The 24,424-nt window shown below is 41.6% G+C and overlaps 1 protein-coding gene across 1 annotated transcript; it reads right to left on the bottom strand.

Moving 5' to 3' along the window:
* Positions 1 to 118: 118 nt before the first annotated feature.
* On the bottom strand, positions 119 to 20,024 carry LOC136436932 (protein single-minded-like). Its single transcript, XM_066431339.1, has 13 exons — positions 19,793 to 20,024; positions 19,344 to 19,499; positions 16,064 to 16,221; positions 15,660 to 15,751; positions 14,852 to 14,941; positions 12,956 to 13,070; positions 11,251 to 11,397; positions 9,875 to 10,022; positions 8,655 to 8,758; positions 7,560 to 7,701; positions 6,454 to 7,343; positions 5,185 to 5,405; positions 119 to 4,680 (listed from the first exon to the last, which is right to left on the bottom strand). The coding sequence occupies exons 1-13, from the start codon at positions 19,822 to 19,824 to the stop codon at positions 4,510 to 4,512; spliced, it is 2,466 nt and encodes an 821-aa protein (XP_066287436.1). The 5' UTR covers positions 19,825 to 20,024; the 3' UTR covers positions 119 to 4,509.
* Positions 20,025 to 24,424: the final 4,400 nt, after the last annotated feature.

Genomic DNA, 24,424 nt, shown 5'->3' with positions numbered 1-24,424 from the left:
GTGAACTAGCTCAAACCCGTCAGAACGTTACAGGTAAGCCTGATTCAAGTGTCATAAAGACTTCACTTGTAACAAAGGAAACTACCATACAATATAAGAAATGCAATATACAAGTACATGTATTACTAGACCAGCCTTTATTCATACTCCTCCTTGGTATACATTGGAACATTAGCCTTGTGACACCAAAATTCAATATGTCCCAAGACATTGTGCCATATTGAAGTGTTATTCAATGATCCTTGATATGTTTATCAAGGTTAGACATCCAGGTAATAAGATATGCCAAAGAACAGTTACTCAAGCAACTGGATAAAATGCCAAAGAACAGTTACTCAAGCAACTGGATAAGATGCCAAAGAACAGTTACTCAAGCAACTGGATAAAATTTTAAAACGTTTCAGACAGCATCCACTATCTTTCTCACGTCCCTGACGAAATATAGCAGATGCTGTCTGAAAAGTCTGTTTACAAATTTTATCCAGTTAGGTGGATCTATATGTTCATTGAATCATACTATCATAATGGTACAATATCATGAATGTATTTTGGTGTCACAAGCACTTAACAAACAACTGAGGAGGGAAAACTGAATTTAAATAATCAGATCGAAAGTTTCAGTCTAGTAAGCATACATGTATGTCTACCAAATACCACATAATACTGTGCTTGGAAATTACAATCGTTCTGGCACGAAACAACAACAATTTGCATTGCATTGCTAGCAGTTCGAAGGCATAATCACCGAAATATGATACCTAACTATCATATTCACAAATCAATCACTTCTAGATAATAAAGTCATAATATACATGTACATAATACAACATTTGGAGAAATACTGTTGCGATATACTGTATGCAAAGTCAGAATTTAGTCATAACGTAATAAGTCATTTTTGCACAAGAAAGCCAGTATATTTTCTTGAGGTGATCTGACAATATATCATTTAGCGTATTGATATCATCTACTGAATTATTATTTAAGGATACAGGAATTTTAAATACATGTACATGCTTTCATCTTAAATACCCACTGAAATGTCTACTCTTTCAATAACAAAGCCAAGTTATAATTAAGGAGGTTCATCGTTTTAAGAGCACATGCACAGCAACATGCATTGTGGGTAGTATGTCAAAGGTGAAGGCCTCTAACTTGTAAACAGTTCTTGTCTGACTATACTTGTACTTGTCAGAACTCTGTCGTTAGGCTTTCATAACAATGTAGATGTGTTTTGTTTATATCTCAGGGCCTAGGGGCCTTCATATTTGACCTACTGTAAATGCAGAAATGTTTGCGATGGTTTAAGGTTCATGGATTTTGCGGTGAACTCCTCACCACAAAACTTTTTGCCCACCTATGACTGTAGTGCTACTATTGTTTCAAACACAAACTTAAAACCACTGCGTACACTCCATTTTTTCCCTACCGTGAAATAAAAACCATGCGAACTTAAATGCATTTACAGTATTACCCACAATTGTCAATGCAATTAACTGTGCATGTGCAGTTGGAATTGTGAACCTCCTTATTAAGATGTCAATAAAGCGACTAACTTATGGTACTTCTCCCCTGGCTATTTGATACTCTTCAAATATTTTGTGCTATTTAAAGGAAGAGGAACTGTGGAATGACTGAACAACAATTATTGACACCAACATAAGTTGCATAATACCTATTTTGGTGTTGATACACCATGGATTTGATTGACAATTAAATAGTATTTTCACATCAATAACTGCATTAAAAAATGAACCAATCATTTACCTTTATCATCATGTGAGCCTTAAAAGCATGTGAATGGTTGAACTTTTAATTAAATTAATAAACATACAAATTACAGTAGCAAAGGTGCAGGAAATGGCTATAGAATGGTAGATGACATCAAGATGTGTGCACACTTAAACATGGATATTTACAAACATCATTTAGAATACGTGTGAACAAATTTACAAAACAACAAACTAGAAATTTTGACAGCTAATACATTGTTTAGAGGGCACTGTATATATTTAAAAATATGATATGTAAAAGGAAATTATCATTGTCTTCGGTTTTTCACTTTTTGTCGTGTATGAAAATACCAAAATTGATATGTGTAATAATTTAGTTGTACATTAAAAGCCCAAACTGCCCAATCAGCTGGTGGCTATCAAAACGGCGTCAAAGACCATTGGACGAATTTGTTGATCGCCAGGTGGCCAAATTTCAAAATCGCCAGAAAATCGAGCATATTTTTTGCCAGAAAATCTACCGTTACACTGGACGGTGCTTGGAGACCTGAGAACATCAGGCGATCTCTAAAAATGATGCAGTGATCAAGAGAACATCAACTGTATTGCTGTCGAAATTTCCTGCAGACGGACTTTTCTGGCACTTCGTTTCGTTTCAAGGCATCCTCATTTGAGGTGAAGCATGCTGCTTTTTCAAGTAGCTAGTGGTAGTGCAATGCGGCTTCCCTACGGCTCACGTTTTTGGCCAAGCACACCGGGTCACCCCTACTCTTCTCGATAAGTGTGTTGGGTTCTTTTACGTGCAGAGGTTTGACGCTTGAGGCTAATGCCTGAAGCTCCCTCATACACGGGGCCACATGCATTACGTCACCATCCAAAATGACACTATGTTTACAAATCATGGCTAGAAAGCAATAAGAAATTTATCAGACGAATGCAAAGGACCGAAACACTTGGGCTGTCATCTCGACTCGTGACTGGAAGGTCTCGACATAAGCAAGTAAGTAAGCAAGCTAAGGATCTGAATCAACAAACTTTCACATCTGCCTGCACAAAATATTTTCCACTTCATATTTTGACACTGCCAACATATACAGATCTTAGTTATTGAAATCCCCCCCCCCAGCAAAATTCCAGAACCAAGAAATTACTGTAAATGCAGAAATGTTCGTGGTTGTTTAATGTTCGCGGTTTTCGCGGTAAGCTCTTCGCCGCAAACTTAAAACCATCGCAAACCTTTTTTGCCACATACTTCCTTGTCTACTATTGTCTCAAACGCGAACTTAAAACCACCGTGAACGCTCAGTTTTCTCCCTACGGCGAAATAAAAACCATGCGAACTTGAATGCATTTACAGTACATCATATGGTAAGATATAACCTTCAAAAACCCTTGGAATTTAACAATCTATGAATTCAAACAAGTCATCTTTTGAGGTATATATATAGGCACACTTTTCACCTTGTAAAATGGATAATGACATCTCAAATATAACCGAAATTACTATAAAATTTCCAAGAATACAATTTCTCTGTCATCGTATCTTTTTGTATAAATCCACAGACCAGCTGAGTGCATTCAAATATATAGGTGCTCTATGTGGGTCACATGATAACATTACAAATGCATGACAATGGTAGCACGATGCCAAAATACAATCACTGTATTGTGTATACTGTTGTCCATACTTAGTGTTTTTAGAGAAAGGAAATATCATATTTTTCGAATGATATGTATTTTGCATACAATCTCTATCATATTTTTGGTACAAATCTAAACGACAAATATTTCAGACCTTTATTCATTAAATATATACATATATATTCATTTTGGGTTACTAAATGGTATCGCTCATAACTGTTTGATAGCATTGGCCATATTTGTGTTTTCAGTATAGGGAAAGATTAACTTTCTTTGAATGATATGTATTGCAGTCATTTTGTTTTTCCAGTAGTTTTGTGTACACCAAGCCAATATGGGTATCTGCAAGCGCACAAGTATTATGTCGGATAATCTAACCTTTTGGCGGAACACACCCGCTTTGCAGTAGCGTGACACGTATAGTCCAGCGGTTAGCAACCCTGCCTTTAGACCAAGAAGCCGTGAGTTTGATCCTGGCTGTGTCGCTCACCCGACATGCATGCTACTGGATAGTGCTACAGTCCTTAAGCCGACGTCACAATTCATGCGAGCGTCGTCCAAATTATTTGTAGATCACCCAAAGCTCGCCGAATTTCAAAATCACCCGAGCGTCAACTGTATTTTCGAATGAAAATCTCGGGTGACGTCCGTCGAACACTAAAAACTAAAAATCCCCCATGAGATGGTACCATCTCTTGGACATGGACGAAGTCAGAATCAACTAACCTGGTAAAAGGCCAATATTTGGATCAACTTTGATTTCTATAAATCGCCCGAAGCCCGCTTAATCGACAGGACGTCGGCCGTACTTCGGCCGAAAATGCACATTTGAAGCTCGCCAACACATCAACCGAGCTGAATTTCTTATTTGTGACGGGGGCTTTAGGACAGGACATTAAGCTGTGGTCCACTGTTCACTGTGCTTGTCGTTAAGAGCTAGGGGAATTTCCCCGGTACAATGAACCTGTACATACTGTACATAGCGTCTGTCTTTTCTCTCAGGACCAGTTCTTCAGCGAGCTAAACTGGAAAAACTTTTTTCCAGGCACATCATGGTGGTTGATACATTACGTCGAATCACTGTTACTGAGCTCTCGTTTAAGCCAAAGCTCCTTGTTTTTATTTGTGACTCCTTCTAATAAGGTAGTTGTGTTGTTGGTGATGTTGTTGTTGAGGCCAGAGGGAGGTCCGGTGGGGCAGTGAACGGGAAGGCTTCGGCGTTGTCCAGCTGGACACTTAGACTGTGCGGACAGTGCGTATTGTCGTTCATCAGACGAGCCACATCCTGCTCTTTTCCCTTCAGCTTCTGTACAAAAAGAAGTAAAACAATTTGTAAGCCCAGCGTCAAGCTAAACTTAGACAGAAGAAAAGCATAACGGAAAATCTGTCGTCTTAAAATGCAATTGGTTACAGTGAAAGGGTAACCTGGTTAAATCATGCATTAAATATAAGTGGCCCTCAAACTGATAAGCCCTCTAGATGCTCAATGACAACCAACTGTAATTTGTAAGCCTGGGGAATCAGGCCCTCCTAATAAGGCTAGATTTATTGACTGACCTTTGAATATTCCCCAGGTCAGGCTACCAGGACATTCTGTTTCGCATGTTTCTGTTTCCGTTGAACCCCCATACTAATCTCTCATTGGTGCATGTACATGTAGTTCTTTTTTTTTGCAACCAGTTCCCCTGATTTGGATGTCTTATGTCCACAAACTCTGCTGGGAAGGGACGCCCTGAACAGTGAAAGCTTGTGTAAGTAAGGGCTATAGGGCAATGATTTACCTAGCATTTGCTGCAAAAACGATTCCTACCTGGAGCTTTATAATGCACTGGTTCAACTCAATCTGGTTCTGAACTAACTGCATTTCCCGCTTGTACTGCTGCATCTGCTGGGACAGCTGTCTCTGCTGCTTGGCCAGCTGGCGGTCTAGCTGGTACTCTTCCGTCATAAGGGACTGGGCCGAGGGAGTCAGGCTGGTCTGGAGGACCGGTTGGGCATCCTCCGACGGACTGGTGAAGACTCCAAACGGATCTGGAAGAATTTTTGGTTCAAGGATGATTGTTTACAATGTATACAGAGGTTTACTGTTTATCCTGCCGACAACGCCATTGTTAATAGTTTTTTTCAAAAGCATCAGATGAACACGCAAAGATCTCAAAATAATATTTATTCAACTGATCGCACAGCCACACTCTCTGTCGTAACTTACACCAGCCCAGGGGCTCTCTACCCCCCTAGGTCCTGACTCCGTGTGTAGTCTTTTTTTTTGCGTGCGTTTGTTTTCTTGTTTGGGTTGGTGCGTGTTCATAGATACTTGAATGCGCTGTCAGTAGAGGAACAGGAAGTGAGTGGGAAGATGACTGCAAAGGTTCGACTTGCCAGAGTGGCAGGGAGTACAGGTCAGAGGCGGCAGAACTTGTCATTAATCAGACTTGTTTAACTTTAATTTTATTTTGTTTGACAGAATCTCATTAAAGCCCGTCTGACGTTCTCCAGATCATGGCTGGAAGTCATTACAGTTGAGAGCAAGGTCATCTACCAGGGATTTTTCTAGAAAAATTAAACAAGAGGGAGCACACACAGGCGAGGGAGAAAATTCTATGTATCTATGGAAGAATCAATCGCTGAGGGAATGCTGCAAGCTAAAATCTGAATTTGACAAGGGGGCGCTGGGCTGAAACAAGAGGGTGCAGTGCCCCAATTTCCCGGTTTAGATGAACCCCTGTCTACAGTTAGGAGTTGGTCAGCGAGGTTGCCTACTAGCCTTTAAATGTCGTCTGTGCCAGTCAACTATAAATCTTAACAGATCAAAGTTGGAAAAGTCCCATTCTGCTTGGATTACGATCAGAGGAGTGAACTGGAGCTAGAATAGGATGGATTCCAGGCTACTCCCAACCCAGCAACGACCTTGGTTGGGGAGTGGTTGGGAGTAAAGTGACTGGAAGGTCCTGAATGTGTGACAGGGGCTTTACCTGGAGTCTTCATGTTTAACCAAACTATGCACATGTAGACAAGCTGCCTCCGTAATCAATGAATCAAAACAAATTTCAATACCATCATCATGATGATATCTACATACCAGTGAGGGGTTGAAGGTCGACTGGTCCATTGGAAGATACCATGGCCCTGGCCTGCGTGGGGTGAACCACTGCTACAGAGGGGAGTTCAGATGTTACTTCTCCTTCTTTCTCTCCTGTACTAAGACTTCCCAAGGAATCAGAATAACCTGCAATCGAGTGGGAAGCGCCAGCGAACTCTTCCTGTATACCGTTGATGAAGCCACCATCATTGTGAGCATTGTGAAGCATGGACGTTGAATCTGTTGATATTGTATGAGTGACAGAGGACAGAGATATTTGGTTGTCCATAAATCTTCTTAGCAAACTGTCGGGAACTGAAGACTGCAACGTCGTATTCTGGTCATGTACGCTGTGGCTGCTGTGAGTGGGACTAGGCTGGAGTACGGGACTGGGCGTCAGGCACGCTTTCGTCAAACTTGACGTTTGCGGACTGCTTCCACCGCTCGAACCCGCTTTGGCGAAGCTGGGCAGAGAACCACTGCTGGAAGTGTCCTGGAGACTGTCGGACTGTGCTTGCTGTGAAGGTGATGTTTCTAACGGACGACCAACGGGCCATACGACCGTTTCGCAACAGCCGGCCGTGTCCTGCAAGGGGGATGATTTTTCCCCCGCGTGTACATCTGATAACAGAGTCAGGCCCTCGAGAGTGTGGGGTCCAAATGTGGAACCATCAGGCACTTCTACTTTCATACTGCTAACTGCCATGTGACTCGTGATGGAAGCCAAGTCCATTGAACCACTGCTTGAGCAGTTTGAAGACAGAGGAGACAAAGACTCCTCCTTTGTACTGGTTTCCCCTCCTGGAAGTGATAGCGGCGTTTGCTTCGCCACTATCATGCCTCGGAATTCTTTGTCCTGTCTCTTCCATCGCAGCCTGCCTTCCTTTTCACTGAAGAAAAAGAAAGAGAGTGCTGCTTGAGTACACTGTAAATCCATTTATTTTTGCAAGGACGTGCTTTATTTGTAGTATCAAATAAAAGGAGGTTTTCGTTGCGTTTTACACTAATACAATGGAAACCGATATTTGTGATGTCATGATTTTGCGGTGGAGAGGTCACTGTGAAAATAAAACCATGGCAAACATTTCAAGATTTACAGTACGTACCTTAGGACGCTGAAGAAACTGAGGAAACCCTTGGGCCGACTGGTCCACCTGTCCTTGATGACGTAGGTGATGCTGTGACAGTAACCCAGCTGCATCTTCCGCTTAATTCTGAAGACAGTGCTTGTCTGAGACGTCTCATAGACTGTCAAAAAGATGAGAGATTCCAATAGACGAATTTGAACCATACAAACTGGTTTCCTCACTGAATTTTGCTCAGAAACCATCTATGTCATCGTGCACGTCCGTTAAGGATAGAACGTGTTCAAAGTAACGACATTTTCAGAACCCGGAGGAAGCTGGTGTTCGATTACAATCTGACTAATTTACGATAGTTAAGTTCAAAACAAGCTGTTTTTCTCAGGATTTTACGCAGATGAGGAAGTAGTAAAACTTTTTAAAGACATCAACTTTCATTTGCACCCCGATCTCTACGTCTGTTTTATAGTAATGCCAGTTGATGGTTCCTTTTTACCCGTCAGTTGTGTAATGGGCGGTGAAGTTCTTTTTAAAATCAGTCAGTATTGAATTTTATCATAGCGACACTTCATCTGATCGTTGTTAGAATTTTAAAACCATGCATCACTGTCCATGAATTAGGAATCAGGTATCTATGTTTAAGCGATTTCTGTTACTGTAAACCGTTAAGTCAATGGCAAGCCATGTAAGTATTGGAGCAATTCATGTGGATATTTTTGTTTTATACTAATGTCACATGCAATGCCAATCAGAATAAAGCTGAATCTGAAATAGCCACTGACATTGTCTAGCGATATCCGGAAACCTTTGGCGGCATGTGTGCATGGGTCAGTCCGCCGGCGGAAAGTGAATACCTACTGGACGCTCTCTGACACCGGTTATGGTTCGGGGCATGTCATTCGAATGCGGTCTATTCTTAACAGGTGTGCGAGATGACAACTTATGAGCAAAATGCTCCCTATAACAAAACTAGTTTGTGTGGTTCAAATTCGTCTATTTGTCCTAGTACTCAGATTCTGAGTTTGCCTCTTTGAAAAACGACTTTGAGGCAATACATGTAAATGCACCTTGGTGAAATATCAAATAATAATGAATAAAATAAGTAGAGAAGATACTTACTGACACTGTGTGCATGGGAGACATACTTCAGATCCTCTTTGTCGACTTGATCGTAGACTGAGCCGGACCGAATCTCCCTAGCCAGGGCCCCAAACTTAAACATTCTGGAAGGCAAAGTCATACAATGCTTCATAACCCGACAGCTACTACCATACAATCTAAGACAATACACAGAGCTGGGACGTATTTGTGTAATTATAAGGAGAAGCAATCTACCTGAAAGAATCTGCAATGTAATAAATATGATACAGGTTAGTACTGTAAATCTCTTAAATATAGCGGCAGGGAAATATAGCGGTTGGGGAAAAATGGAGTAGGTCACGGCACTTAATTTCAACGGTGGGAACAAACATTACTGTCTCAAATATTTGCGATGATGAAATTTTAGCAGTTGACTAGTGACCGTTAAATCAGCTAAAAATCAAGCTACAGTTAACAAATCAAGAATTATAGTAGCTGGTGGTGCAATGGTGCTCCACTACTGCTTGGTTTCCAGCTAAGCATACCGGGTCACCCCTACTGTTCTCAATAAGTGTGTTATTTTTGATGTGCAGGATCTTAATGCCCAAAGCTTTCGCCTGAAGCTCCCTCGTATACGGGGCCGCTGGCTTTACATCACCACCCAAAATGACGAATGCAATCCTTCACAATATGTCCAAGCTGGGGCCAACCCTGGGGTTGAAACCCCACCCACGGATCCACAGAATTTGATCCCAAGTGGGATCGTTAAGCACATATGCTACAGGGACTATTTACTATGTAAGACAGCATTTTGCAACAAAAGGGTCAATGGAGTGGTCTTAATTGGAACAAGAGTAACACAATCACACATAGTGCTGCATACCTAAACTCATGTTCAGGTTCAGGTCCGGATTCAAGTCCAGGGGTTCAGGTGAACCCATGGCATATGTAAAATTCCATGTTGACATAAAGTTGACATACAATTTGAAAAATACACAATCATGCAGAATTATATACAGTCAGTAGTAAACACAAACTTTAAGGCTCAGTTACATGCATAACAAGAATATTTTCATCTTTTTCTAGTGCAAATTTCACAATCTATGGAAGGTTTTAGATGGTTTAGAACAAAAAGGAGAATATAAACGAGAGATACTTTTTTGCAAGTTTGGACTTGGTTCCTGACGCTTAGTTTTGTTGGGACTTGAAGTCAAATTTAGGTTCGGAGTTTAGGTACACGCAGCATTAAATTTACACACCTCTGGTCTGCATACTCACAGACCCCCTGTAGGTTGTGTAGGATGAGGACTTCATTCTCCCTGGAGAAGAACGAGGACATCTCCTTAAACACTGACTCCATGTAGGGTCGTACCACCGCTACCAACACCAGGGGGGGCGGCAGTTTTCCTGTGGGACAAGCAAAATTAGGTCAATCAAAAATCTGTCTTCTACTTTCAATCATTAGTTTCATATATATAATTAGCATGACTTGAATGACAAACACTATTCTAAATGTGTAAGGAAGTTAAAAGCAAATATGCTGCATGGTGAGCCAAATTTATTTGTCCATTTGTTTGTTTGTTTGTTTGCATGATCAGTAAGCAGCCTTTAGTACGTTACACAAGCTGCACAAAACCAGACTATAACGTTTGATCCAACCACACCAGGATGGACCCCTACTCTTATCAACAAGTGTGGTGGGTTCTTTAGCATGCCTGAGGCGTAGCTCTCCTCAAACACTAGAAGTACTGGACCTCCAGCTTTACGTTCCATCTAAGAGTAACAGATTGAAGCTATAGGTACTCATTTCTACCTGAGTCCAGTAAGGAAATTGTAGCCTGGGTGCTATCCTTCTTAGTTTACCAGAGCTCTCATACTCTCCCTTAACCAACTTTTGGCGCCCAGACTAATTAAAGAAAAATGCCATTCCAAAAGGTATATTGTATGTACAACGTGGCGTCGTGTGGCGCAAGTGGTAGAGCACGCGGCTGTCAAACAATGGGACCCTGGATTGATCCCGGGTTGTGCCCAGAGACATGTCCGAACTTGCTCGCCAAAGTTGTGCCCTTGGGAAAGGCACTTAACACGACTTTCCTCACTTCACTCAGGTATAAATGAGAACCTAGCTCATCTAGGGTTAGGGACGTCCCTCGGATAGGACGTTAAATGGAGGTCCCGTGTTTGGGGGGAGCCACACCCCGGGCACGTAAAAGAACCCACCACACCTTTCTAAAAAGAGTAAGGGCATGTCCCAGTTTGCGATGGTCCAAATCCTTCTATCTGGAGTTGGTGATTCACTACAAATCACCCAGATGGAGGCCTGCCGAACCACCGTCTCGTATCAGCCATACGGTGATTTACACAATTCACCCGGACTTGAGAACTGCCGCATCACCGTCTTGAGTACAGGCAACGAATGGGTACGGTATGTCGCCCCGTAAAAAGGGCGGTATAACCCATGGCAAGGGGCCAGTGCTGGCCTGTGCACGTACTACTTCTACTACTACTACTATTGTACAACATTTGGCCTGCTAGGAATTTAAACCCAAAACATTATGATATGGTTATGTGCTATTTTGTATATTGTAGTGTAAGTTTTAGCTAATCTTGAATCGGGATTGTTAGTTGTACCCACCCTCCCCATCAGTGTCCTCCACCAGTGGCTGGGTGTGCCCCTTGAAGTGAGCGAACTTATAGCTGAAGAAGCCGGCCTTGTTGGTGGTGTTACGACATACCACTCGCACGCAGAACGACAGGTTACCGTCGGACAAGCTGGGGGGTTCTGGAAAAGCACCATAGTATCATTCGTAAGGTGACAATGTCAATCATGTGATCAAGTTTGCATATTGTTTTGTCTGCATTAAAAGTGGGGGAGACAATAGCATACATCTATCTAGATCTAGAATCAGACTACATCGACTATGTTCTAGCAAAACGTTTTGAAAATGAGTTCGTTGGATTATTTCATGGCATTCATGGGCTGTCTGGTAAAACTAGTCTGCCAACACTGATACAACCATGCAGACACTCCGTTGTGACTCTAAGGCCACACCAATCTAATTTCTTGGTTAACAGATTTTTATTTTTAATTTTAGCAACAACAGAAATCATGAAAACAGAAGGCTGGGGTGAAAACTTGCACCTGACGCTGTTCACTCCCTGATATTGTGTGCACCAAAGTAAAAACATTCCTTTGAGATTCTGTTTTCCTGTTGTTTTTCCAATCTAGCATTTTTTTCTATTCCATTAGGCCACACCAATTTAATCCGTTGGTTCTCAGAATCGCGGCTTCTATTTTTCGCCGAATTGGAAAAAAAAATTGAGTTCGCCAAAATCCCCATTCACAAAATCACTCTCAAAAAACGTACTTCCCTCAAAATCCGCCCGGTACGTTCTTATCTTAGAAGGCACATTTCTTTTCTTTGCTTTGGGGGCTTTACTAACCGGGATCCTCTAAATTTGAAAGTTAAGGTTTTTCTGCCAATATTTCCCGGGTATCTTAAATTTGCTCGTAATTCGCTTTTTTTCGGCCCAGCGCCGTAGATTTCCACGCCGCTATGACGGCCTTTTTGAAATCCTGACGGCACACGTAACATATCGGTCGATCTCGCTACAAAGTAAACGTTGTTATTGGGGCAAAATAAGACGCTTTGAAATTCTAAAATACAATTTTCATACAAATAACTTTGACAGTCATTGTTTACAAAGCACGCGGATCAAACAACGTGTAGAAAAACAATTGGAGTGCACCGGGAAAATTCTGATCACTATCGTCAGCGCGGCGGAAGAAGTATTCGTTCACAGAAGATGTGTTACACGTAAAAACAACAATTATAACTTTACTTCCCTTGTGATATGTGTTTTGAGGCCGCAAAATATCTAAAACGTCGGAACTGTGACGTCGGTAAACAACAGCATGTTATGCCCTTCGAAACATGGCGGCGGCGTGGTGACAGTAAAGCTACCAGCATACTGCATAGCGCGGATGTCGATCGTTAAAATGATACGGTAAACACATGACATATAATTTTTTTGGGCAACGATAGACATAGAAGGCCATTTATATTTTCAGAAGACCCTGGTTCAATCCTGGGAAGGGCAACTCGGTTGAAGCTGCACCCTTCCTTCAGAAGAGACGTAGAATGGGGTCCCGTGGTGCGTCAATCACATTAAAAGGGAAGGGCTAGCCCCCCTCCCTGTAAAAATATATTCTGCTACTAAAACAGCAAGGCAACTTGCTGACCTATGTGCCACTAGGCACTATAAGGTGAACAACACACTAGGAGCAAACCAGGCCTAGAATAGGATGGATACCAGGAGAGTGTAGATGAAGTTCTGACCTTGATCTTCGTCCTGGTCCTGGTGAATTGGCTGCAGTAGCGGCACATGTTCATACAGGATGTGGAGGTCTTCAGGATGCACCAGGGTCTGAATGGTGCGCCCGGTGATCTGATTCTACAAAATAATGAGGGATAGAATTACATACGTCATACTGTAGGTTAGCTAAGGTCAGAGCACAACGACCTCTAGGGTATCAAGCACCAGGTCACCATGTACCAGCCTGAGTGCAATATGCACTGGAAAGCTATTAAAGTGAGAACCTCATGTACTTGTGTCATTTAGTCTGTACATTTGAAGAAGCTGTCAAGCGAAACCGGTCGTGGTACTAGACTGAATAAAAGTTCTACACAGGAACTATGTGGCTTCAGATGTCTTACTGAGGGACGACTGCCGTGTGAAAGATGTCTTTTAGCTTGAGGAATGAATCCACTCTACTATATAATGAGGGATAGAATTACAGTTAGAACCCTTCTGATATATTCTACAGTTCTACTTTTGTAGTAGCATGTGTAGTCCAGTGGTTAGCGGCCCTGCCTCTGGACCAAGAAGCCATGAGTTGGATCCTGGCTGTATCGCTCACCTGACATGCACACTACTGGAAAGGGTTGCAGTCTTTAAGACGGGACGTTAAGCCGTGGTCCACTGTTCATTGTGCTTATCGAAAAGAGCTAGGGGAATTTTCCTAGTACGATGAACCTGTAAATATAGCGTCTGTCTTCTCTGTCAGGACCGGTGGAAGAATAGCTCTTCATTGAGCTAGACTGGTCCGAGATCACTTTCACTTTTTTCTTTTCAGATACACATTGTACGTATCATTTTCTTTCAGAAAAGAAATTATATATCATATCTATTCAATACAGTGTCGTGCTGAGGTCTAGTGGTTTGCAATCCTGCTTCTGCACAACAAGGCCAAAGATTCTAATCCTAGCCATTGGTAGCCATTCTGAATACCCATTTGCATTTAACAGGTGGTCTCTAAGGGATGGTATAATCTACGCATGAATAGTACAATAAAAATAAGTCAACACTTTTATGAGATGTCACTCTTTTTAAGGAACGCAAATTCATTTTAAGAAGTCAAAGGAGAAAGTACTATACAAAACTGGATGATCATGCTATGAATATAATTCATCAGAAAACTACAGTTTGGGTAATTTTCTTGCTTTATCTTGTCTTATCAATTCATTGAGGAAAAACAAAGAGGCACCCTTATCGTAGACCTGCGCCAACTCAATATTTCCGGTGTCAGGGTGTGTGAAAAGATCTAGATCTGAACTCTGACCAATTCCATTTCCTGCCATCTTTTTGGGACCTTTCAGTTTCAGGAGTCCCATCGTAGTCAAATGCCGGATGCATAACTGCAGACACACCCCAGAACAAACAAGCACATTATATATAGTGGTGCGTACCTAAACCCGAGTTTAGGTTTAGGTTCGGACTCGAGTCCAGAGGTTTAGGTTCAGGTTCGGACTTGAAAGTCCGGACTTGAACCAATGGAATATGTGTGCTACGAATATTTGTTTTCCTGTTTCATGTAAAATTGAATATTGGCATATATTTTACATGCAATTTGAAGACTATAATATGCGGAATTATATACGGTCAGTAATTAATGCAGAAGTTCATTTATAAATACAAAACAGCAATGTTTTCATATTTTGCCAGTGCAAATTTCACGATCTAAGGAAGCTTTAAGATGGTTTAAATCAAAAAGGAGTGAAAAAGTAAGAGATTTTTTTCAAGTCCGGACTTGTTTCCAGATGTTTAGGTTTTTTTGGACTTCAGAACCTAAAGCTCAGGAACAGGTCCGGAACAGGTCCGGGGTTTAGGTACGCACCACTAATTTTATACCTCTGTTTTCACTGAGGTAACAACTCAGGGTGGGTGTGACTTGCCTGAGGAATGCCGAGGTAATGGCTGACTGACTCGTGCAGATGGAGGATGGTTCCTCGTTTGTCCACCACCAACAGGAAACCGTTACTGCTCTATAATTGGAAACACAACAGATACATGTAAGTCAGGGCATTTTGAAATCAAAAGAACAACTAAAAGAAAGAGGACTATGGTCAGAAAGAAAACTACGGAAGCTAAGGAAGCTTGCGATGAACCGGACAAAGTGGAGAGAATTGAAGAAAGACTGATTGCAGCTGCAGGGTGTTCAGACCACTGCAGCAGCAGAACACAGTGGACTACTACAAAGAACAACTAAAACTTTCCAAATTTGATCCAGTTACTTGAGTAACTGTTATCTTGTAAAACTTTAGAACTGCAGTCATTGTTTCGGTGACCATCTGTCACCTTTCTCAGAGCAATACTGACTGGTTACATTTTGTACTGCAGCTACATGTATAGGTGTCGCTGCTAACAGATGTGGTTCCAAACGTAAAGCATTATCATGCAGAACCAGTCGGCGCTGCCCTGTGGAAGGTGACAGACAGTCACTGCAATGTTGGTTATTGTTGTAAATACATGTTCCTTGGTTGTGAATAAAGAACCCTATCTTATCTGGATGATTTTCTAGCCTAATAAAATTATTCATGGCTTTATACCTGCATAGTTACTTGATATTCCCTGACAACCAACTTTGGCAACGTTCTTATCATTTCCATTGACAAAGTTTCTGATCTATTGGACAAGTGTAGTCTAGCTATTATGCTACATGTAGATCATCTTCCACCCAGGGTTTGCAATACCAGTTCTCACCTCTAGGAGGAGCTTCTGCAGTTGTTCCTCTGTCATCCATGATGGCCACTGAGCTTTGCTGAATTCCTCATCAGACTCAGAGTTGGTCAAATCTGCACAGAATAAATCTTTAAAAATTCTAAACAGCAAGGATCAAACAATAAGCAGGTTCAAGATTCCAACTGTGCATTGCGAGGTCAAAGTTGATGGTGCGGAACTTGTCTAGATATGCTTAATAGATTTCCGGACATGTTTTGTTTATTTCTCTCACGACTGGGACCTTCAATCTTGAAATATCACCCACAATGCATCACACTGCACATATGCAGTTGCAACCATGAACCGTCTTATACAATACTTTAGGCTCCACCCCTGAGGCAATGCCAAAAAGTTACTTTTTACTACAAAAGCGTTGCAAGACTTACATTTCTGGACTTTAAGATAGTTGACCGCCAGGCGCAGTACGTCGCATTTGTCCAGCTTCTTGTTGGGAGTGTTGGCCAATGGGAGGAGGGTTGACAACTGTGAGATGAAACTGGTCAGCTTATCTCTGCGGTGCTTCTCTGCCAGGCTGCGGCTCTTTCTGCGTAATTAACAACACAACTCCTGTTACCATATTTCTTCTATTTAAGGATGCACCCTAAATAAAGTGTGCACCCACGATTTAGGAATTCACGGTACTAAAGAATTTTCTCTCCTTCCCTAGTATACTGTAATTCTTGTTTCTTTCACTGTGACTTTATGTTCACTGTTTTCGCAGTCACCTCTGTACTGTGAACTTATCATCACCATGAAAAAAAACTGTTGTTATTATCTATGATTCCTTCACAGATCCGTTTTGTAAATCACGCCACTGTGAGGTTAAAGTTTAGTGAAAATGTCCATTTTCCTTACACCGTGAAATTTTGCTACTGTGAAGATAAAGTGAATCACAGTATCATAAATCACAGTGCAGAGAACAGAAATTTTGAGCATTTAAATGTTTTGTATCTGATACATGTATTCTGCTGCATGTTATTGCAGCCTTTGAATTGAGCAAAGACAGCTCATGCAGAAATATAATTTTATACAATTGTCTTCTCACAATAGAGCTACTTAGCCATGTTTCTATGAATCCTATTCTAGCTTTAGTTCGCTCCTCTGTAGAATACTGTAAAGTCTTCTGCCCGACTAACCCCTTGTTTCAACCACTGCGAACACTCCATTTTTCCTCTAAGGCGAAATCAAATTCCCGCGAACACTGTCTTCCCCTTTTACTAGTTTTAGTTACAGTAGTCTGTCCTGGGCGTCCCATGTTTTATCCTTACTACGAACAACAAGCTCCAGGGGCTGGGAGTTACCAGAAACAACTGGAGGGTCTACGCCGAGAGCAGACCAGCCTGGCGAGCCCTATGCATGTCTGCAGCCGCCATGCATCAGACACTGATGCCTGCGAATGATTGATTGACGAACAATGAACGATACTAGGAAAGCACAAATAGATGGATCCTTTTATTTCTAAAACCCACAAATATTTGTTTGTTTGCTTGTTGCCATTGCAATTACCCAGTAAGCCGCCTCATAGCGTAACAACCAGGTTTGTAACAACCAGATTTATTTCATCCACTCATACCAGGATGGACCCCTACTCTAAAGTCTTATCGATAAGTGTAGTATGTTTTTAACGTGTTTGAGGTGTGGCTCTTAAACACGGGACCTCCATTTAACGTCCTATCCGAGGGACGTCCCTAGTCGAAGCGAGGAACTCATTTACACCTGAGTCGAGTGAGGAAATTCGTGTAAAGCACTTTTCCCAAGGGTACAACATCAGGACCTGTCAGGGATTCAAACTCAGTATCTCCGGGTTCTGAGTCAACAACTCTAACCACAAGGCCACAGTGTGCCACCTGTTAACGCTGACGTATTACCCACATAGGATTTGACCACTCTGGTTCAATGGGGGTGATCAGTATGCCCCTTTTCCCCAAGGCAAAGCCATTTGATACTATAAATGTAGAAATGTTTGCAGGGATATAATTTCACGGTAACTAGGAAGAAAATGGAGCGTTCGCGGTGGTTTTGCATTCAAAAAAATAGTATTGCTCTAGTCTAGTCACACAATGGAACGGCTTTTTGTGGTGGTAATAAGTTCGCGGTAAAAATTTCAACACGAAAACTGCTAACATAAAACCACCGCAAACGTTTCTGCATTTACAGCAAGCTGCTGCTGAGCTATTTTGATTTCCCATAATTTGTAGGGAAATCTACTTGATTTCATATAATTGTGGCCACATTTTACGTTAATCTCATCCGAAATTCAGCATATTACGTGGGTCACACTACAGAATATGGTGCATGCAAAACTTTAATCTATGTTTAATAGTCTGTACCCCCATGGGAGCAGGGTCGAAGGTCGATATGTTGTTGTTTTTCTCCTTATCCTCAAGGCCTCTATTACTGCATCAGGTTCTTTGGATTAGTTTCCTGCATATAGCCGAAGTTCAATATAGCCATAGATTTACATGCATGATTCCAAAAGGACTGTAGCAAAATTCAAAAAGGAAAATTCGGGTACAGTATGCCTGAATACCTCACCCGAACTCATCCAAACTCACCCGAACTCATCTGAGTCTAATATACAGTGTACATGGGCCAAGGACTTTATGTGACCCTCTGGATACATTGTCTATGCAATTATGAATAAAAATATGCAGCCGGTCTTAAGTATTTACCAGTTGTTGCATGTTTTTCCGTTAGTTTCCAATATAACAAATATATGCTTGTGATTTGAGGCTGAAAAACACTTTGAGTACAGTATTAAGAGTTAATTGCGATAAAATTGTGCTATGCTATAATCTATGACCAAAACAGTATTCACCATTTTATTGTCCTGTCGTTAAATGTCAAACTAAAAAAGGTATCCGGAGACCCAAACAATGAGATTATGGCGGACAGAGATTCCTTCCCATCTTGGAACGAGAGGGGTAACATGCAATAACTGGTAAATACTTCAGACTTGCTGCATATTTTTTATTCATAATTGCATAGACAATGTATCCAGAGCACCACAAAAGGTCCTTGCCCCATGTACACTGCATATTACTAATATCATTAGACTCGGATGTGTTTGGGCAAGGACATTATAATGTCCTTGGTTTGGGTGAGGTGTTTAGTCATCATATACCAGGAAAATTCTTCCCAATTCCTTATAATTACACTTTGAAATCAAAACAAGGAAATAAAAACGACACATATATTCTGTATGTATATACACATATACTGACATAATCTTCATTTGTTTACTATGTCATATGTCATCACACTAAAACTAAGTAGTTAAAGCTTTAGCAATCTGTATATCTGTATCTAACTCATATATAGCCGGTATAACCCGCTCTTCGGCGAAACACACCAGCTTGCGTTCTGCGGCAGCAGCTGGTTATATTACGTCGAACGACCTGTCAGATCTAAGTAATCTAACCTTCACAACATTATTGTTGTCCTGGTTATAAAGCCAAGACTTTCGTCAAGCAGCTGAGGCTATGACGTCATCGCTGACCTGACCTTGACCTCATTGATGTCATACTGTATAAGGAAGCACCCATGTTTGTCAACTGTCCTATAATTTGTCCTATCACTATTTAAACTACATACCTGTTGTAATTCCCACGACTAAAAAATACACAATACTCGCACAAAATCTAGTCGTAAGATTCCTAAATATACCTTTTTGAAGGGTTGCTTCGGCTGGAGTCGGGAGAAGCTCGGCCGTTGGTCGGGTAGTCGTCGGTGGGATCGGGACTAGTCGTGGCCGACTTGGCAACACCACCACCTTTTCTCGATTTCAAAACTGGTCCATCGCTGTGGTTCGAATCCTCCTCACTTAATAATAAACAACAACAACAACATGAAATTTGCAAACGTGCGAAAGATATGTTATACGTATACGACACAAAATTGTTCTTATCTTTAATACGACATAATTTTATCATGGAAGCAAGACCGCTGGTCTTTTTAGTATCTATCGTACGGGCAGCCGAATTAAGGGGGACCTGTTGTAGAAATTCCTTGGGGGCATGTTAGCCCCTAGAGCCGAGGACTTGGCTTCTGTAAGCCCTGGGAACAGTCTGGTCTCCAGGCTAGCTAATCTAAAGTTTACGTGCGGAGAGTCGTACCGTGCATGGCGGCTGTCCGCTCGGCGCTTCATCGTGCCCGGCTGGCGGTGAACAATTGCCGACGCCCCGCCAACAACGCCAGTAGCTCCCGCCGAACAGCTTCGATGTCAGAAAACATAAAACTGTTTTTGATTTGAGTGGGAGGGGAGTGGGTGGAAACTGTTTGAAGCTTCTAGAAATTATGTGTTGTGGAGTACTCCGATTATGAAATTCGATAGCTCACGTGATTTCCGAACTTTAACCTCTATATGAGTCTTGAGCCCAGGGTACTGTGTGCATAACACCCTGGGCACAAGATCGAATTGATTTATTATGTTTAGCCATAAGTATGGCTAAACATATTGTTTTCTCTCATGTTTCTTCTCCTGTCAAATCTTCAAATCGATTCATCTCTGTCATTTTTTGACCAAATGACCTGAAATTTGGTACAGAGGTAATGTAGGCAAAAACCAATGTACGTTCTTTTCCTTTTTTTGATATTGACCTTGAAAGTGATTTTATTGAGGTTTTTATGCTATTTTTAGCATATCTTGGCCTCCTGCGCCCTGGTATTTCAACCGAATGACCTGAAATTTCCTGTATATGTGGCTTGAACAAATATTTAAAGGACTACATTCCCATTTTTGGCATACATATATTCAAAACGATTTATTTTGGGCTTTTTTGACAATATTTGCCACTTCTGTCACTTTCAATACTACATATGACCTACAGGTCGTTGACCCCGAGTGCCTTGCACCTGGGCAAGCTGGAAGTTTGCTTACGAGGAGGAAAGACCGGACATAAACATTTAACGTGATTATCGGGAAAACACCATGTTCCCTTAAACTCAGTGGTTAAATTGCAGTTTAGGAAATTTTATAACAGAAAACAAGTTAAATCAATGATTTTGTGAATGTTTATTCTAGCATTAGTTATTCCAGATATTTTCAAACTCCAAATTCTTCAACACAACACGGGAGATCGTTTCTCCTCAGACTGGCGCGACACTCCTGTCAAAATTGATTGATGATCTCTCTCTGCCGCCGACTTCATACATGATCAAAGGCGGGTGGTAGGCGGTGCGCGGGGAAACGTAAACATATAATGTAGCGAAGTGTTGCACAAGGAATTCTCACGCTGAGGGGTACATGAAATAATGCTTACAAAATAGACCTCTATGAATCGGGCTACATTCAGCAATGGTAGACGGATTCGGGGCATGCCGCGCAACAGGCGTTTTGGTCCGGCACGTTGTCGCAGCGGTGCGTCGCCGCTACGCGATCGAAAGCACGCCGCTGTCTGTCTCGGACCAACACGCGTCTCCCGTGATGTGTAGCGTCCACCACCAGGCCTTCCTACATGTCCTACGTACGGGCGTATGGCCAGTAGAGTCAGTCCCCGGTAAGGTCAATGATTCGCCCCTTTGCGCTAGCTTGTAACGTTAAATGAATGTACCCTCTGGTGGCCAAACTTCACTGACAAACTTTCTCCCTATTATCATCATGAGCTTGCGTTAGTCTGGTACTAGTGACTATTATGTGCCGGGAATGTTTATCTATCGCACGCCTTGGAAGGAAGTTCAGCCATGATAAATGGTCGGCCGTTGCGAAAATTTGGAATCCCATGCTGTTGATTTTCGTGATTGAATCTGTAAGAAAATATATTTTCATGTCGTTCATGTTTTTGGGACGGACGCCGGGACGGGGTGGATTTTTTCTATCATTTTCGTCCCGTTAGTAATGCAAATCGAATCGTGTTGCACAAGAGGCAAAACACTAAAAACGTGGGTCTTGTGGAGTGTTTTGGAGCGGGAAAATGCCGGATATTAGCGGTGCCGAACAGTGTACATCGTCGCGCGCGGGTGACGCTCCGTCAAAACAAATCCGCTGGTGGTCTAGCGCGGCCACCGAAAATAGGCAGAAACACACAGGAGGACTTAGCACCTTCGTTTATGAGGGCAATTGTGAAAATCTTTTGTTACAAATTGTTCGAACATTGAAACATTTGGATAGATGGTTTGAAACTGTTCTAAATAAAGAGATTTTTGTGTAGTTACGTTCGAAATGTTTCCAACGTATGTGAAATAAGTTCAAACATGTTATAAGTTTCAATTCTAATTGTTTGAACACTTTAGAACTATTGTGACTTAGACATTCTTTTAATCAAAATAGTTCAAACATATTACAAATATTATACTAAAACCCTCTCGGTGACTTTGAATTGACTCAAATATGTTGTTTTTGGTCATTTCCTTCGTCTCCTGTCAAATCTTCATATGTATACTATGGAAAACTTCATTCTTCCCTGGGGTTGATCTTTTTTAATTCAATTTTGAACTGGGTTGATTATGCGCAAGAGTGTAATTTTCAGCGGATATTTTTCGACTGGTTTACATGGAAATGGCACGGAATATCCCATTCTTGCAAGGGGAGGATTCTTTAATTATTTTTCAATTTTGAGCTGGAATGATTATGAAAAAGTCCATTTTTTAGCAGAAGTGTATTTGTTAATCAATTAGTGGATATGGTTGTGGACTGGTCCGTATTGTGTTGAGGTGCTACTGGAAGACTCAATTTTGGACTGGGGTGATTCATTTTTTTAGTGCAAGTATTTTAGAATGGTCCATTGTTATTTTGGGAGAGTCCATTTTTTGCATGGCGAGGAGTATGGCTAAACATGCTGTATTTGCTCGCAAATGTTGCCTTTCTAGTCACTATTAAACTCTTGTTTATTTTCTGCTTATTGATGTGTCTACCTTCTCCGAGGAGAGACGTATTGTTTATGCTACGTTTCTTCTTCTTCCGGATCCGTTCCAAACAATTTAGGTCAATGGCCTGGACTAGACGGCTGTCACCATGGTTACTGGTACATGTAAATGGTGTTAAGTGGCCAGTAGCAGACACTTCAAAGTTCGATGTGTTCAATTACCTGCAATGTTACAAAATAGCATAACAGAGCTGGGGGGACTGGTCACCACATAAAGAAATGATAAGAAATAAAAACATGTTTTTTCTAAGGCATTCTCATGTAGTTTCACGGACCGGCCATTTGGTAGATTTTTCAGTAGTAAAATCATTCTTTATTCACTATAAACACGCAGGCTATTGGAAACGTGATTGGAAAAAGATATTTGATAACAATTTGCTAACATGGGTAACTTACCGTAGGTTTGACTTCAGATTGCTACGTATTTGGATTGGACGGTATTTCTACCAATGGAAATAAATTTTGAAAACTGACGAATCACAGACTAGAAACAAAGTCTTCCGGCGTAGACTTATTGCAATAACAATTTTGTCCACAAGACGTCGCTCTTGTATCAGCACGTCGTTGAACTATACTAGTATTTGTCAGTAGGCGACGGACAGCAGAATTCATGTGCTGTCTGAGGCAATACATTTAAAGCGGTATCACTGTAAATGCAGAAATGTTCGCGGTGATTTTATGCTCGCGGATTTCGCGGTAAGCTCTTCGCCGAGAACTTAAAACCACCGCAAATTGTTTTGCGGCCCCTTGTCTACTTTTTTGTCAAACGCGAACTTAAAACCACCGCAAACGCTCCATTTTCTCCCTACCGCGAAATAAAATCCACGCGAACTTAAATTCATTTACAGTAAACAGCTAACTATACCTGCTTGTCAGGGCCGTGGCTATCCCGTACAAAAGGAAGCCATCAGCAAACAGCGTATCATGAGCCAAGTGATAAAGCCTGAAGAGCCTGTTGTGGAGGCTAGAAAAGCGCGGTGTTCTCCAAGTTTTCAACTCTAGTATTCAGTTGCCATGTGCACAGACGAAACAATGAAGATGGCGTCAATCATTCTTGGAGAACCTACCTGGTCAACTCCGGCCCCGAATCGTAAAAAAAAACCTCCGAACCGATACCTAAAACGAACAGAATTCATTCACCTTTTATATAACGATATTTAATGTAAGTTGTCCAAAGCCACTTATGACGCGCAACGTTTTCGAACGTACATACATAGTTTCTGACGTCATATTCCATCTCCAAGCTTTGTTTGGAACAACAAAGATTCAAGCCCCGTTGCACTGACTGGACACGGACAAAGTGCCCCTTGAAGATGTGGGCGACGATTTTAACATTTTTTTCCTGTTGTTCAAATAAGGTTTCTCCCGAGGAGACACCAGCTGGAGATGAACATGAGGACCAGACTATGGCTAGAGAGACCGCGGGTAAGTTTACGCACCTTTCCAAAATGTACCAATCAGTATCGGTCTGGTTCAAGTTGTTAAAAGGCCATGAAAGAAAATATGTGAGTTTGGTGTGGACTGACAATATGTCCCAGTAGATCTAGAATCATCTACAGTCTACTCTCCTTTTATAAATGTTACTGACGAGCTATTTTCGTATACTTGAACTAACACTTTCGATTGACGGAATGGTTGAAACGCCAGTGACATTTTGTCGTCTAACACAAATCCGTCCGTTCCTATAGACTGAACGGACAATTGTTCTTCTCGATTTCAACTTTTTTACCTTCACCAAGAAGGTTGCGTTTTCGCACGGTGCCGTTCAGTGCGGTTGGTCAAGTAGTTGGTTGTGTTTATGGTTGGTGTGTTTGTCTACTTGTCTGTTTGCTTCTTAGTTTGGGGACAGCATAACTCCAGAAGCTGTGGATGCATTATTTGGCA

Source organism: Branchiostoma lanceolatum, chromosome 6, assembly GCF_035083965.1.
Source record: "Branchiostoma lanceolatum isolate klBraLanc5 chromosome 6, klBraLanc5.hap2, whole genome shotgun sequence".
Classification (NCBI taxonomy): Eukaryota; Metazoa; Chordata; class Leptocardii; order Amphioxiformes; family Branchiostomatidae; genus Branchiostoma; species Branchiostoma lanceolatum.
This window is presented reverse-complemented; position numbering and strand designations above follow the sequence as displayed.

Excerpts from the sequence above, each read along its gene's own strand:
- LOC136436932 (XM_066431339.1), bottom strand. The coding sequence starts at position 19,824 with ATGAAGCGCCGAGCGGACAGCCGCCATGCACG. Across the intron at positions 16,222-19,343 it reads CGAAGCAACCCTTCAAAAAG|AAAGAGCCGCAGCCTGGCAG; the intron begins GTATATTTAGGA and ends TTAATTACGCAG. Across the intron at positions 11,398-12,955 it reads GGACCAGGACGAAGATCAAG|AACCCCCCAGCTTGTCCGAC; the intron begins GTCAGAACTTCA and ends GTGCTTTTCCAG.